This window comes from Notolepis coatsorum, assembly GCF_963971535.1.
Source record: "Notolepis coatsorum genome assembly, chromosome: 4".
NCBI lineage: Eukaryota > Metazoa > Chordata > Actinopteri > Aulopiformes > Paralepididae > Notolepis > Notolepis coatsorum.
In genome coordinates, this window is record NC_140168.1 from 106,659,457 (window position 1) to 106,674,814 (window position 15,358).

Here is a 15,358-nt window from a genome sequence, read left to right on the forward strand (position 1 = left end):
GTCCGTGAGAAAAGCACGTCGTCTCGACTGTATCACACAGAGGAGTCTGTGAGAAAAGCACGTCGTCTCGACTGCATCACACAGAGGAGTCCGTGAGAAAAGCACGTCGCCTCGACTGCATCACACAGAGGAGTCCGTGAGAAAACCACGTCGTCTCGACTGTATCACACAGAGGAGTCCATGAGAAAACCACGTCGTCTCGACTGCATCACACAGAGGAGTCAGTGAGAAAACCACGTCGTCTCGACTGTATCACACAGAGGAGTCCGTGAGAAAAGCACGGTGTCTCGACTGTATCACACAGAGGAGTCCGTGAGAAAACCACGTCGTCTCGACTGCATCACACAGAGGAGTCCGTGAGAAAACCACGTCGTCTCGACTGTATCACACAGAGGAGTCTGTGAGAAAACCACGTCGTCTCGACTGTATCACACAGAGGAGTCCGTGAGAAAACCACAGTGTCTCGACTGCATCACACAGAGGAGTCCGTGAGAAAACCACGTCGTCTCGACTGCATCACACAGAGGAGTCCGTGAGAAAACCACGTCGTCTCGACTGTATCACACAGAGGAGTCCGTGAGAAAACCACGTCGTCTCGACTGTATCACACAGAGGAGTCCGTGAGAAAAGCCTGTCGTCTCGACTGTATCACACAGAGGAGTCCGTGAGAAAACCACGTCGTCACGACTGTATCACACAGAGGAGTCCGTGAGAAAAGCCCGTCGTCTCGACTGTATCACACAGAGGAGTCCGTGAGAAAAGCATGTCGTCTCGACTGTATCACACAGAGGAGTCCGTGAGAAAAGCACGTCGTCTCGACTGCATCACACAGAGGAGTCCGTGAGAAAAGCACGTCGTCTCGACTGCATCACACAGAGGAGTCCGTGAGAAAAGCACGTCGTCTCGACTGTATCACACAGAGGAGTCCGTGAGAAAAGCACGTCGTCTCGACTGTATCACACAGAGGAGTCCGTGAGAAAACCACGTCATCTCGACTGTATCACACAGAGGAGTCCGTGAGAAAAGCACGGTGTCTCGACTGTATCACACAGAGGAGTCCGTGAGAAAAGCACGGTGTCTCGACTGTATCACACAGGAGTCCGTGAGAAAACCACAGTGTCTCGACTGCATCACACAGAGGAGTCCGTGAGAAAACCACGTCGTCTTGACTGTATCACACAGAGGAGTCCATGAGAAAACCACGCTGTCTCGACTGTATCACACAGAGGAGTCCGTGAGAAAACCACGTCGTCACGACTGTATCACACAGAGGAGTCCGTGAGAAAACCACGTCGTCACGACTGTATCACACAGAGGAGTCCGTGAGAAAAGCCTGTCGTCTCGACTGTATCACACAGAGGAGTCCGTGAGAAAAGCACGTCGTCTCGACTGTATCACACAGAGGAGTCTGTGAGAAAAGCACGTCGTCTCGACTGCATCACACAGAGGAGTCCGTGAGAAAAGCACGTCGCCTCGACTGCATCACACAGAGGAGTCCGTGAGAAAACCACGTCGTCTCGACTGTATCACACAGAGGAGTCCGTGAGAAAAGCACGTCGTCTCGACTGCATCACACAGAGGAGTCTGTGAGAAAACCCTGTCGTCTCGACTGCATCACACAGAGGAGTCTGTGAGAAAACCACGTCGTCTCGACTGTATCACACAGGAGTCCGTGAGAAAAGCACGTCGTCTCGACTGTATCACACAGAGGAGTCCGTGAGAAAAGCACGTCGTCTCGACTGTATCACACAGAGGAGTCCGTGAGAAAACCACGTCGTCTCGACTGTATCACACAGAGGAGTCCGTGAGAAAACCACACGTCGTCTCGACTGTATCACACAGAGGAGTCCGTGAGAAAACCACGCTGTCTCGACTGTATCACACAGAGGAGTCCGTGAGAATAGCCCGTCGTCTCGACTGTATCACACGGAGGAGTCCGTGAGAAAAGCCCGTCGTCTCGACTGTATCACACAGAGGAGTCCGTGAGAAAACCACCACGTCGTCTCGACTGTATCACACAGAGGAGTCCGTGAGAAAAGCACGTCGTCTCGACTGTATCACACAGAGGAGTCCGTGAGAAAACCACGTCGTCTCGACTGTATCACACAGAGGAGTCCGTGAGAAAACCACGCCGTCTCGACTGTATCACACAGAGGAGTCCGTGAGAAAAGCACGTCGTCTCGACTGTATCACAGAGGAGTCCGTGAGAAAACCACCGACTTTAGCGATTAAGTGAAACATTTCTGAACCGATCAATTCCTCAGCAGGAGTTCAAAACAAATCAAACCGTTGTTAATACCTTACTTAACCAAAAATAATAATAATAATAATAATAATAATAATAATTACAACAATACTAACCTCTAAACAAATGCTAGAGCTGTAATTGTGAGGTGAGGGAAGGGAGTATTTCTCTAGCTTATAGACGCTCACGCACGGCAGAACCTCCTGGCAGAACATTCCAGAGCTTCCTGCTGGGAGACCTGCTCTCCTGTCCATCTGTTCCCATCGGACCCGCGCCACGCCCGGGGCGGGCGGCCCAGCTCAGCTGATGTGGCGTTGGAACGCTCTCTCTCTCTCACACACAGGACGCCCCTCGCTCTCTCTATCCCAACAATAAGACACTAAAAAAAAAACACTAAAAGGTACCTTTCAAAGAAATAATTAATAATGCCCTTCTCAGTCCTATTGTAAATCAGCACTAAATGCAGAAAGAAAACAATAGTAGAACTGGGGAAATCGCTGGAAATTAAAATACACATGTATTACGGTACGGTATGCATAAAGGTGCATAGGTTGGCATTGGTTTGACGACAGTAAATCAATTCCTCCGGAAAGTTCCAGGTTTGCACATTCATATTGTAAGCAGGCCACCGTATGCCTAGCGATTTGTTTTTGTAACGACCCGCTCTCTTAACTACAGCCTCTAAATCTAACATCATCTGCTAAACGACTCTTTCAACAGAGCCGCACAAATGTAATATTAAGAACAGTTTTTTTTCTCTCTCTTTCGTTTTTTTTTCCTTTTCTTTTTAAGACTAGATCAAATAAAAAATATGGAACTCTCACGAACGACGTACCGCGAAAACCTCTTCTTTCAGCGAACCTTCTTCTCTAGGTCCGAGTTTGCCGGCGGTGTGCGTGTGGTCGGTCCCACGCGTTTAAAAGTGTACCCCGACTGAACACCGGAACATCGTCGGCGTAAAGACGGACTCTGCAGAGGATTATTATTGGCCGGTTGGTCGGACGGACGGACGTTGAAAATAGAATTAAAAAACATTACGTCCCACACCGACGTCAAAATTCTATGCGTTCCCACACAATCATACGTCTCGTGGCCCTTCTGTGGCCAAGGTCGGTTTGGCTGCAGGGTGGACCCTGGGGCTCGTGGCTGCAGGGTGGACCCTGGGGCTCGTGGCTGCAGGGTGGACCCCGGGGCTCATGGCTGCAGGGTGGACCCCGGGGCTCGTGGTCCTTGTGGCTGCAGGGTGGACCCCGGGGCTCGTGGTCAGACCACGTTGACGCCGGTCCCGCCGCCGGCCGCGGCCCTCTTGCTGCAGTAGGTAAAGCCGCTGTGATTGGCCGAGGTGCCGTTCATGTGGGACGTCTTCAGCTCCATCTGGCAGGCGGCGATGGCGGCGTTGAGCTCCACCTGAGCGCGGTGGACCACGTAGAACATCAGGCCGATACTGATGATGATCTGCGGAGGAGAGAGATCCATGTGAACCCAATAACTACTGTGCTTTTATACATACTGTTGGTTCTCCTACCTCAATACACTGACCTGTTGGTTCTCCTACCTCAATACACTGACCTGTTGGTTCTCCTACCTCAATACACTGACTTGTTGGTTCTCCTACCTCAATACACTGACCTGTTGGTTCTCCTACCTCAATACACTGACCTGTTGGTTCTCCTACCTCAATACACTGACCTGTTGGTTCTCCTACCTCAATACACTGACCTGTTGGTTCTCCTACCTCAATACACTGACCTGTTGGTTCTCCTACCTCAATACACTGACCTGTTGGTTCTCCTACCTCAATACACTGACCTGTTGGTTCTCCTACCTCAATACACTGACCTGTTGGTTCTCCTACCTCAATACACTGACATGTTGGTTCTCCTACCTCAATACACTGACCTGTTGGTTCTCCTACCTCAATACACTGACCTGTTGGTTCTCCTACCTCAATACACTGACCTGTTGGTTCTCCTACCTCAATACACTGACCTGTTGGTTCTCCTACCTCAATAAACTGACCTGTTGGTTCTCCTACCTCAATACACTGACCTGTTGGTTCTCCTACCTCAATAAACTGACCTGTTGGTTCTCCTACCTCAATACACTGACCTGTTGGTTCTCCTACCTCAATACACTGACCTGTTGGTTCTCCTACCTCAATACACTGACCTGTTGGTTCTCCTACCTCAATACACTGACCTGTTGGTTCTCCTACCTCAATACACTGACCTGTTGGTTCTCCTACCTCAATACACTGACCTGTTGGTTCTCAATAAACTGACCTGTTGGTTCTCCTACCTCAATACACTGACCTGTTGGTTCTCAATACACTGACCTGTTGGTTCTCCTACCTCAATACACTGACCTGTTGGTTCTCCTACCTCAATAAACTGACCTGTTGGTTCTCCTACCTCAATACACTGACCTGTTGGTTCTCGTACCTCAATACACTGACCTGTTGGTTCTCAATACACTGACCTGTTGGTTCTCCTACCTCAATACACTGACCTGTTGGTTCTACCTCAATACACTGACCTGTTGGTTCTCAATACACTGACCTGTTGGTTCTCCTACCTCAATAAACTGACCTGTTGGTTCTCAATACACTGACCTGTTGGTTCTCCTACCTCAATACACTGACCTGTTGGTTCTCCTACCTCAATACACTGACCTGTTGGTTCTCCTACCTCAATACACTGACCTGTTGGTTCTCCTACCTCAATACACTGACCTGTTGGTTCTCCTACCTCAATAAACTGACCTGTTGGTTCTCAATACACTGACCTGTTGGTTCTCCTACCTCAATACACTGACCTGTTGGTTCTCAATACACTGACCTGTTGGTTCTCAATACACTGACCTGTTGGTTCTCCTACCTCAATACACTGACCTGTTGGTTCTCCTACCTCAATACACTGACCTGTTGGTTCTCAATACACTGACCTGTTGGTTCTCCTACCTCAATACACTGACCTGTTGGTTCTCCTACCTCAATACACTGACCTGTTGGTTCTCCTACCTCAATAAACTGACCTGTTGGTTCTCCTACCTCAATACACCGACCTGTTGGTTCTCCTACCTCAATACACTGACCTGTTGGTTCTCCTACCTCAATACACTGACCTGTTGGTTCTCCTACCTCAATACACTGACCTGTTGGTTCTCCTACCTCAATACACTGACCTGTTGGTTCTCCTACCTCAATACACTGACCTGTTGGTTCTCCTACCTCAATACACTGACCTGTTGGTTCTCCTACCTCAATACACTGACCTGTTGGTTCTCCTACCTCAATACACTGACCTGTTGGTTCTCCTACCTCAATACACTGACCTGTTGGTTCTCCTACCTCAATACACTGACCTGTTGGTTCTCAATACACTGACCTGTTGGTTCTCCTACCTCAATACACTGACCTGTTGGTTCTCCTACCTCAATACACTGACCTGTTGGTTCTCAATACACTGACCTGTTGGTTCTCCTACCTCAATAAACTGACCTGTTGGTTCTCAATACACTGACCTGTTGGTTCTCCTACCTCAATACACTGACCTGTTGGTTCTCCTACCTCAATACACTGACCTGTTGGTTCTCCTACCTCAATACACTGACCTGCTGGTTCTCCTACCTCAATACACTGACCTGTTGGTTCTCCTACCTCAATACACTGACCTGTTGGTTCTCCTACCTCAATACACTGACCTGTTGGTTCTCCTACCTCAATAAACTGACCTGTTGGTTCTCCTACCTCAATAAACTGACCTGTTGGTTCTCCTACCTCAATAAACTGACCTGTTGGTTCTCCTACCTCAATAAACTGACCTGTTGGTTCTCCTACCTCAATAAACTGACCTGTTGGTTCTCCTACCTCAATACACTGACCTGTTGGTTCTCCTACCTCAATACACTGACCTGTTGGTTCTCCTACCTCAATAAACTGACCTGTTGGTTCTCCTACCTCAATAAACTGACCTGTTGGTTCTCCTACCTCAATAAACTGACCTGTTGGTCCTACCTCAATAAACTGACCTGTTGGTCCTACCTCAATAAACTGACCCGTTGGTCCTACCTCAATAAACTGACCCGTTGGTCCTACCTCAATAAACTGACCTGTTGGTCCTACCTCAATAAATTGACCTGTTGGTCCTACCTCAATAAACTGACCTGTTGGTCCTACCTCAATAAACTGACCCGTTGGTTGACATATGGACCTTCTAGTTCAGCACAACACATAAGGGTACGGGGCTTAGGTGCTGATTCAGACAACAAGAGGATTGAATGCTCCAGGTTCACTAGGTTTTGGAAGACAAATCAAGCCCATCTTTTAACACAGCTTCTCTATTAGACACTTTTACATCATACCTTCTTGATTTGACCGATGTCACAAGTAACATAATATGTTAACCCAATATTCTCCACGTTGCATGTTGTGTTCTTTGTTATGGGGGATGTGGCAAGGCTCCCCTCCGTGACCTCTATTGTTCCGTGGCCCAATGGTTCCTATAAGGCGGCCTTGTGTGCTGCTGCATGGAGAGGGGACCAGGTGTGTCTGTCTGTCTGTCTGTCTGTCTGTCTGTCTGTCTGTCTGTCTGTCTGTCTGTCTGTCTGTCTGCCTGCCTGTCTGTCTGTCTGTCTGTCTGTCTGTCTGTCTGTCTGTCTGTCTGTCTGTCTGTCTGTCTGTCTGTCTGTCTGTCTGTCTGTCTGTCTGTCTGTCTGTCTGTCTGTCTGTCTGACTGTCTGTCTGTCTGTCTGTCTGTGTTCACTCCAGCAGACTCTCCAGTCACAGGGCAGCTGGCGTCAGGGATTCAGTCTAGCTGTTGGTTGCCGGTGGCCTTGAGCAAGGCAGTCAACCCTACTCTGCTCTGTGTGACCCTGGGGGTGTGACCCTTGACCCTGGGCTCCAGCGGGGGTCAGGTGTGTCACCGTCGGGGGCTACGCTCGAGTGGTGTCGGGAGAATAATCATTCAAAGACCAAGGTCTTTCTCGCTGTCGAGGCACTTGAACCAGACGTCATCGTGGGCTGGATAAGAGAGGTTTCTACACGTGATAACATCGCCTCTACAACTACAGGTGTTTACACGTGATAACATGGCCTCTACAACTACAGGTTTCTACACGTGATAACATGGCCTCTACAACTACAGGTTTTTACACGTGATAACATCGCCTCTACAACTACGGGTTTTTACACGTGATAACATCGCATCTACAACTACAGGTTTTTACACGTGATAGCATCGCCTCTACAACTACAGGTTTTTACACGTGATAACATGGCCTCTACAACTACAGGTTGTTACACGTGATAACATGGCCTCTACAACTACAGGTTTCTACACGTGATGACATCGCCTCTACAACTACAGGTTGTTACACGTGATAACATCGCCTCTACAACTACAGGTGTTTACACGTGATAACATCGCCTCTACAACTACAGGTTTTTACACGTGATAACATCGCCTCTACAACTACAGGTTGTTACACGTGATAACATCGCCTCTACAACTACAGGTTTCTACACGTGATAACATCGCCTCTACAACTACAGGTTGTTACACGTGATAACATGGCCTCTACAACTACAGGTTGTTACACGTGATAACATCGCCTCTACAACTACAGGTTGTTACACGTGATAACATCGCCTCTACAACTACAGGTTGTTACACGTGATAACATGGCCTCTACAACTACAGGTTGTTACACGTGATAACATCGCCTCTACAACTACAGGTTTCTACACGTGATAACATCGCCTCTACAACTACAGGTGTTTACACGTGATAACATCGCCTCTACAACTACAGGTTTCTACACGTGATAACATCGCCTCTACAACTACAGGTGTTTACACGTGATAACATCGCCTCTACAACTACAGGTTGTTACACGTGATAACATCGCCTCTACAACTACAGGTTTTTACACGTGATAACATCGCCTCTACAACTACAGGTGTTTACACGTGATAACATCGCCTCTACAACTACAGGTTTCTACACGTGATAACATCGCCTCTACAACTACAGGTGTTTACACGTGATAACATGGCCTCTACAACTACAGGTTTCTACACGTGATAACATCGCCTCTACAACTACAGGTGTTTACATATGATAACATCGCCTCTACAACTACAGGTTGTTACACGTGATAACATCGCCTCTACAACTACAGGTTTCTACACGTGATAACATCGCCTCTACAACTACAGGTGTTTACACGTGATAACATCGCCTCTACAACTACAGGTTTCTACACGTGATAACATCGCCTCTACAACTACAGGTGTTTACACGTGATAACATGGCCTCTACAACTACAGGTTTCTACACGTGATAACATCGCCTCTACAACTACAGGTTTCTACACGTGATAACATCGCCTCTACAACTACAGGTGTTTACACGTGATAACATCGCCTCTACAACTACAGGTGTTTACACGTGATAACATCGCCTCTACAACTACAGGTGTTTACACGTGATAACATCGCCTCTACAACTACAGGTTTCTACACGTGATAACATCGCCTCTACAACTACAGGTGTTTACACATGATAACATCGCCTCTACAACTACAGGTTTCTACACGTGATAACATCGCCTCTACAACTACAGGTGTTTACACGTGATAACATCGCCTCTACAACTACAGGTTTCTACACGTGATAACATCGCCTCTACAACTACAGGTGTTTACACATGATAACATCGCCTCTACAACTACAGGTGTTTACACATGATAACATCGCCTCTACAACTACAGGTTGTTACACGTGATAACATCGCCTCTACAACTACAGGTTTGTACACGTGATAACATCGCCTCTACAACTACAGGTGTTTACACGTGATAACATGGCCTCTACAACTACAGGTGTTTACACGTGATAACATCGCCTCTACAACTACAGGTTTTTACACGTGATAACATCGCCTCTACAACTACAGGTTGTTACGCGTGATAACATGGCCTCTACAACTACAGGTTGTTACACGTGATAACATCGCCTCTACAACTACAGGTTGTTACACGTGATAACATCGCCTCTACAACTACAGGTTGTTACACGTGATAACATCGCCTCTACAACTACAGGTTTTTACACGTGATAACATCGCCTCTACAACTACAGGTTGTTACACGTGATAACATCGCCTCTACAACTACAGGTTTTTACACGTGATAACATCGCCTCTACAACTACAGGTTGTTACACGTGATAACATCGCCTCTACAACTACAGGTTTCTACACGTGATAACATAGCCTCTACAACTACAGGTTTTTACACGTGATAACATCGCCTCTACAACTACAGGTTTCTACACGTGATAACATCGCCTCTACAACTACAGGTTGTTACACGTGATAACATCGCCTCTACAACTACAGGTGTTTACACGTGATAACATCGCCTCTACAACTACAGGTGTTTACACGTGATAACATCGCCTCTACAACTACAGGTTGTTACACGTGATAACATCGCCTCTACAACTACAGGTTGTTACACGTGATAACATCGCCTCTACAACTACAGGTTGTTACACGTGATAACATCGCCTCTACAACTACAGGTGTTTACACGTGATAACATCGCCTCTACAACTACAGGTGTTTACACGTGATAACATCGCCTCTACAACTACAGGTGTTTACACGTGATAACATCGCCTCTACAACTACGTTCATAAAAACTTATAGAAAGCAAATCATCAAACAAATATTACATTTTCACAGAGCCTCATTGTGTACACCAAGCTAATATAAAACATATTCCCTTTTCATCTTAAATTGTAGATACTTTACCAAATTTCACATGGTTCTTCTCCACAAAAATAGCTGGTAATTTACAGAAGACTTATTATTATTAATATTATTAGTGTGGGTGATTATTATTATTATTATTAGTAGTAGTGTGGGTGATTATGATTATTAGTGTGGGTGATTATTATTATTATTATTATTAGTGTGGGTGATTATTATTATTATTATTAGTGTGGGTGATTATTATTATTATTATTATTATTATTAGTGTGGGTGATTATTATTATTATTATTAGTGTGGGTGATTATTATTATTATTATTAGTGTGGGTGATTATTATTATTATTATTAGTGTGGGTGATTATTATTATTATTAGTGTGGGTGATTATTATTATCATTATTAGTGTGGGTGATTATTATTATTATTAGTGTGGGTGATTATTATTATTATTAGTGTAGGTGATTATTATTAGTGTGAGTGATTATTATTATTATTATTAGTATGGGTGATTATTATTATTATTAGTGTGGGTGATTATTATTATTATGATTATGATTATTTGTGTGGGTGATTATTATTATTATGATTAGTGTGGGTGATTATTATTATTATTATGATTATTTGTGTGGGTGATTATTATTATTATTATTATGATTAGTGTGGGTGATTATTATTAGGGATGTCCGATATTATCGGCCTACTGATATTATCGGCCGATATCGGCATTAAAATGTGATATCGGAAAAAAAAAAAATTACATTTCTATAACCTTTATTTACCCAGGCAAGCAAGTAAGAACAAATTCTGATTTAATTTATTGTCAAAAGTATGCATAATGTTGTGTTAATTCCACAACAAGAGATATGTAATGTTAATTACCTGAAATTATTCAATTTTTTGGGGCGGGAAACCCTGCATATATCGGTATCGGTTGATATCGGTATCGGAAATTAAGAGTTGGACAATATCGGTATAGGTAAAAAAACCAATATCGAGCATCCCTAATTATTATTATTATTATTATTATTATTATTATTATTATTATTATTATTAGTGTGGGTGATTATTATTATTATTATTATTATTATTATTATTATTATTATTATTATTATTATTATTATTATTATTATTATTATTATTATTATTATTATTATTATTATGATTATTATTAGTGTGGGTGATTATTAGGGATGTCCCGATCCGATCCCGATCATGTGATTTTGAGTATCTACCGATACCGATCTTTCCCGATCCAAAAAAACTAAAAAAAAATCTCACATTACATTCACCCTGAATGTTGACGTTATCCAGGTGAAAAAAAAAGTTAACTTCATTCAAGTGAGGCATTGCAACCGGAGGAGTAATCTAAAAACTCCGCCTCCAACCTGCTGCTTCATGAGAGCAATGGCGCCATCGTCTGTAAAAATCAGGTGACTGCAAGTTCTGCAACTAGTGGATGTCCCTCATCCTTGACATAAATCATTTGATGTATAATTAAATCAAAGGAAATGCGTTTGTTTTGGCAAAATTCTTCTGCTCTGTGTGACAATAAATAAATGAATGATGATATGCAATTTAAAACCAAAACTAAGGCCTCAGTATGAGTTTAAGACGTGAACATGGTCATGTTTGTTGAATTAAAAAAAAAGTTAAAGAAATAAAAAAATGTAAATCCCGATTTGTATTTTTATTTTTTCGATCTCGATCTTCTGAAAATCACGTGATCGGCCCCCGATGGAGATTTCAGTAGCAGGATTCTGGATGTGCAGCATGTAGCTTGGATTACGTTTCAGATCGCAGATTTCACCAAGCAATAAGGGGATTTATCATCAGCCAATGGACATATCGATCTACCAGATGGCGATCGATAACGGGGAAATGCTCGGGGGGGGGGGGGGATCAGCCCGGACCACGGTAAGATCTTTTTCACGTAAATTACAGCCCGATCGGGCATTGTTTTGATAGCCATCCAGGCGTTCGGCCTATGTGGCTAGTTAAGACGAACACGGTTATTGGTAATCAATAATAATAAATGACGTCCCCCGCCCCCCCCTTGCATGCTTTACATGCTTTGGGATCGTGTCGATCATATGCAGTTTGAGTTATTTCTGTAGCATCTGTAAAACGGAAATGCCATTGGATATAAGGTTAGCAGCTATTAGCCCTATAACTAGCCTTCCAGAAAATATACTAGTCCCAAATCCCGTATAACGCTTATATTCACGGCGCTATAAAATGAGAACCTATTGATGATTTTTTTTCCTTTTAAGCCATTTTGAAGGGACGGTTTATGGACTCAATTGACAATGAGAATGGACAGATAGCAATACTATAAAGTATAGATTTAGCTGTACAAAAAGCCCCACGTTTGTTTACATTGCCCGGTCCTCTTGACATTAATTAGACTCAGCCCAATGGCCCCGAATGTGTTAATATTATGATTATTATTATCATGATTATTATGATGATGATGATTATGATTATTATTATTATTAGTGTGGGTGATTATTATGATTATGATTATTATGATTATTATGATGATTATGATTATTATGATGATGGGTGCCCCGGCCTGAAGCTCACCTGCAGGCTGAACACCAGGTATCCGCTGACGCTCTGCTCCGCGATGACGTCCTCCATGGTGCGCAGCGTGGTGCCCAGGTAGGAGTTCAGCAGCTGGGTGGGCAGCAGGCCGACGGAGGAGGCCACCAGGTAGTTCGGCAAGGACACCTCCGTGATCTGAGGAGACAAGGAGAGGAGTGATGAGAGGAGACAAGGAGAGGAGACAAGGTGAGGCCACCAGGTAGTTCGGCAAGGACACCTCCGTGATCTGAGGAGACAAGGAGAGGAGTGATGAGAGGAGACAAGGAGAGGAGACAAGGTGAGGCCACCAGGTAGTTCGGCAAGGACACCTCCGTGATCTGAGGAGACAAGGAGAGGAGTGATGAGAGGAGACAAGGAGAGGAGACAAGGTGAGGCCACCAGGTAGTTCGGCAAGGACACCTCCGTGATCTGAGGAGACAAGGAGAGGAGTGATGAGAGGAGACAAGGAGAGGAGACAAGGTGAGGCCACCAGGTAGTTCGGCAAGGACACCTCCGTGATCTGAGGAGACAAGGAGAGGAGTGATGAGAGGAGACAAGGAGAGGAGACAAGGTGAGGCCACCAGGTAGTTCGGCAAGGACACGTCTGATCTGTGAGGAGACAAGGACACCTCCGTGATCTGTGAGGAGACAAGGACACCTCCGTGATCTGTGAGGAGACAAGGACACCTCCGTGATCTGTGAGGAGACAAGGACACCTCCGTGATCTGTGAGGAGACAAGGACACCTCCGTGATCTGTGAGGAGACAAGGACACCTCCGTGATCTGTGAGGAGACAAGGACACCTCCGTGATCTGTGAGGAGACAAGGACACCTCCGTGATCTGTGAGGAGACAAGGACACGTCTGATCTGTGACAGAGGAGAGGTAAAGGGTTAACCTTCTGTAGTGTGGTATAGTGAAAGGGAGTCGATTGTCATCGAGTTTCTTCCGGTCAAGATGCAAAAAACAGATAATTTTTTCATCAATACATTTCCGTTTTATACCGTGGTGAATATGAGTATAGTTTTAGAGTGATTCTGTTTAATCCCAGGAAACGCCGCCAAACAGCGTTTTTACTGCATTTCACTATAAATCGTGCCATTCCTCGCCTGGATCAATAATCAATCTGAAATCAACGCTAGATTATCTGTATTATGTTTCATCATGCATGCATGAAAGGGTGGGGGTGGTTCTATGCTTCGATCGTCACCAATGGAATACGTTACACAGTACATTACAAACACACGCTCCGATCATGGGGAAGGAATTATCCAGCATTGAACATGAACGGGGGGGGGGGGTTGACCCTCGTTGATGCATCCATTATAACCGCTTGTCTTTAGACCCCGCCCGCACGGCGCAGCTCGGCCCAGAAAACAAGCCACATCGATTCAAATGGAGCACAATAGCGGCCGCAAGGCGTTAGGCGGAGGCATTGGACGTTTGCAATCTCAGACCCATTCCCAATGATAACATCAGGCTGGATGGATGAATTATGAAGGGAAATATCGAATAAAAGAAATAACGATGAAAACCGGGTTTTGGCACCCAAAGTTCGGCGAGTTAACCCGACTTATGTCGGGTCTGGTGTCCAATGTGTTAATAGAGCCTTTGGCTAACTCCACTGTGTTTTGTTCTGTGTATTGCCATAACTCCACTGTGTTTTGTTCTGTGTATTGCCATAACTCCACTGTGTTTTGTTCTGTGTATTGCCATAACTCCACTGTGTTTTGTTCTGTGTATTGCCATAACTCCACTGTGTTTTGTTCTGTGTATTGCCATAACTCCACTGTGTTTTGTTCTGTGTATTGCCATAACTCCACTGTGTTTTGTTCTGTGTATTATATAACCATGCCTATCTTATCTGTTGCTTTACATCATTATTTTTTTTTTTTTTTTTTTAACTTTGCTTTGTTTTTAACCTGTAGCACTCCGAGATTTCATTGTGAAATGTAGAGTGCACGACAAATAAAATGTATTATTACCATTATTATCTTGCCTATATTACTAGCTACTATGCACTCAAGTTTGACACTGTTTGGCGAAACAATGTCACAGAGCTGTGCCCTTCCTGCTGACTTGTTGTACAGAACCTTCCTGCTGACTTGTTGTACAGAACCTTCCTGCTGACCTGTTGTACAGAACCTTCCTGCTGACCTGTTGTACAGAACCTTCCTGCTGACTTGTTGTACAGAACCTTCCTGCTGACCTGTTGTACAGAACCTTCCTGCTGACCTGTTGTACAGAACCTTCCTGCTGACCTGTTGTACAGAACCTTCCTGCTGACCTGTTGTACAGAACCTTCCTGCTGACCTGTTGTACAGAACCTTCCTGCTGACCTGTTGTACAGAACATCCTGCTGACCTGTTGTACAGAACCTTCCTGCTGACCTGTTGTACAGAACCTTCCTGCTGACCTGTTGTACAGAACCTTCCTGCTGACCTGTTGTACAGAACCTTCCTGCTGACCTGTTGTACAGAACCTTCCTGCTGACCTGTTGTACAGAACCTTCCTGCTGACCTGTTGTACAGAACCTTCCTGCTGACTTGTTGTACAGAACCTTCCTGCTGACCTGTTGTACAGAACCTTCCTGCTGACCTGTTGTACAGAACCTTCCTGCTGACTTGTTGTACAGAACCTTCCTGCTGACCTGTTGTACAATGAGAGTCCGCGCTAGAGCTGCCGCGATTACCACATTACTGCGGTATCGCTGTTACATCACGGCCACCGCAGAGTAGGCTGAATACCGCGTC

General features: G+C 44.9%; 1 protein-coding gene across 1 annotated transcript in view; it reads right to left on the reverse strand.

Moving 5' to 3' along the window:
• Positions 1-2,948: 2,948 nt before the first annotated feature.
• tmem64 (transmembrane protein 64) overlaps positions 2,949-15,358 on the reverse strand; it is a 60,560-nt gene continuing 48,150 nt past the window's right edge. Inside the window, exons 2-3 of the mRNA XM_084312877.1 lie at positions 12,607-12,762; positions 2,949-3,700 (exon numbers count right to left, since the gene is read on the reverse strand). Of these exons, the coding sequence (XP_084169003.1) occupies positions 3,509-3,700; positions 12,607-12,762 (348 nt within the window). The 3' untranslated portion in view covers positions 2,949-3,508. The remainder of the gene's footprint in view (positions 3,701-12,606; positions 12,763-15,358) is intronic.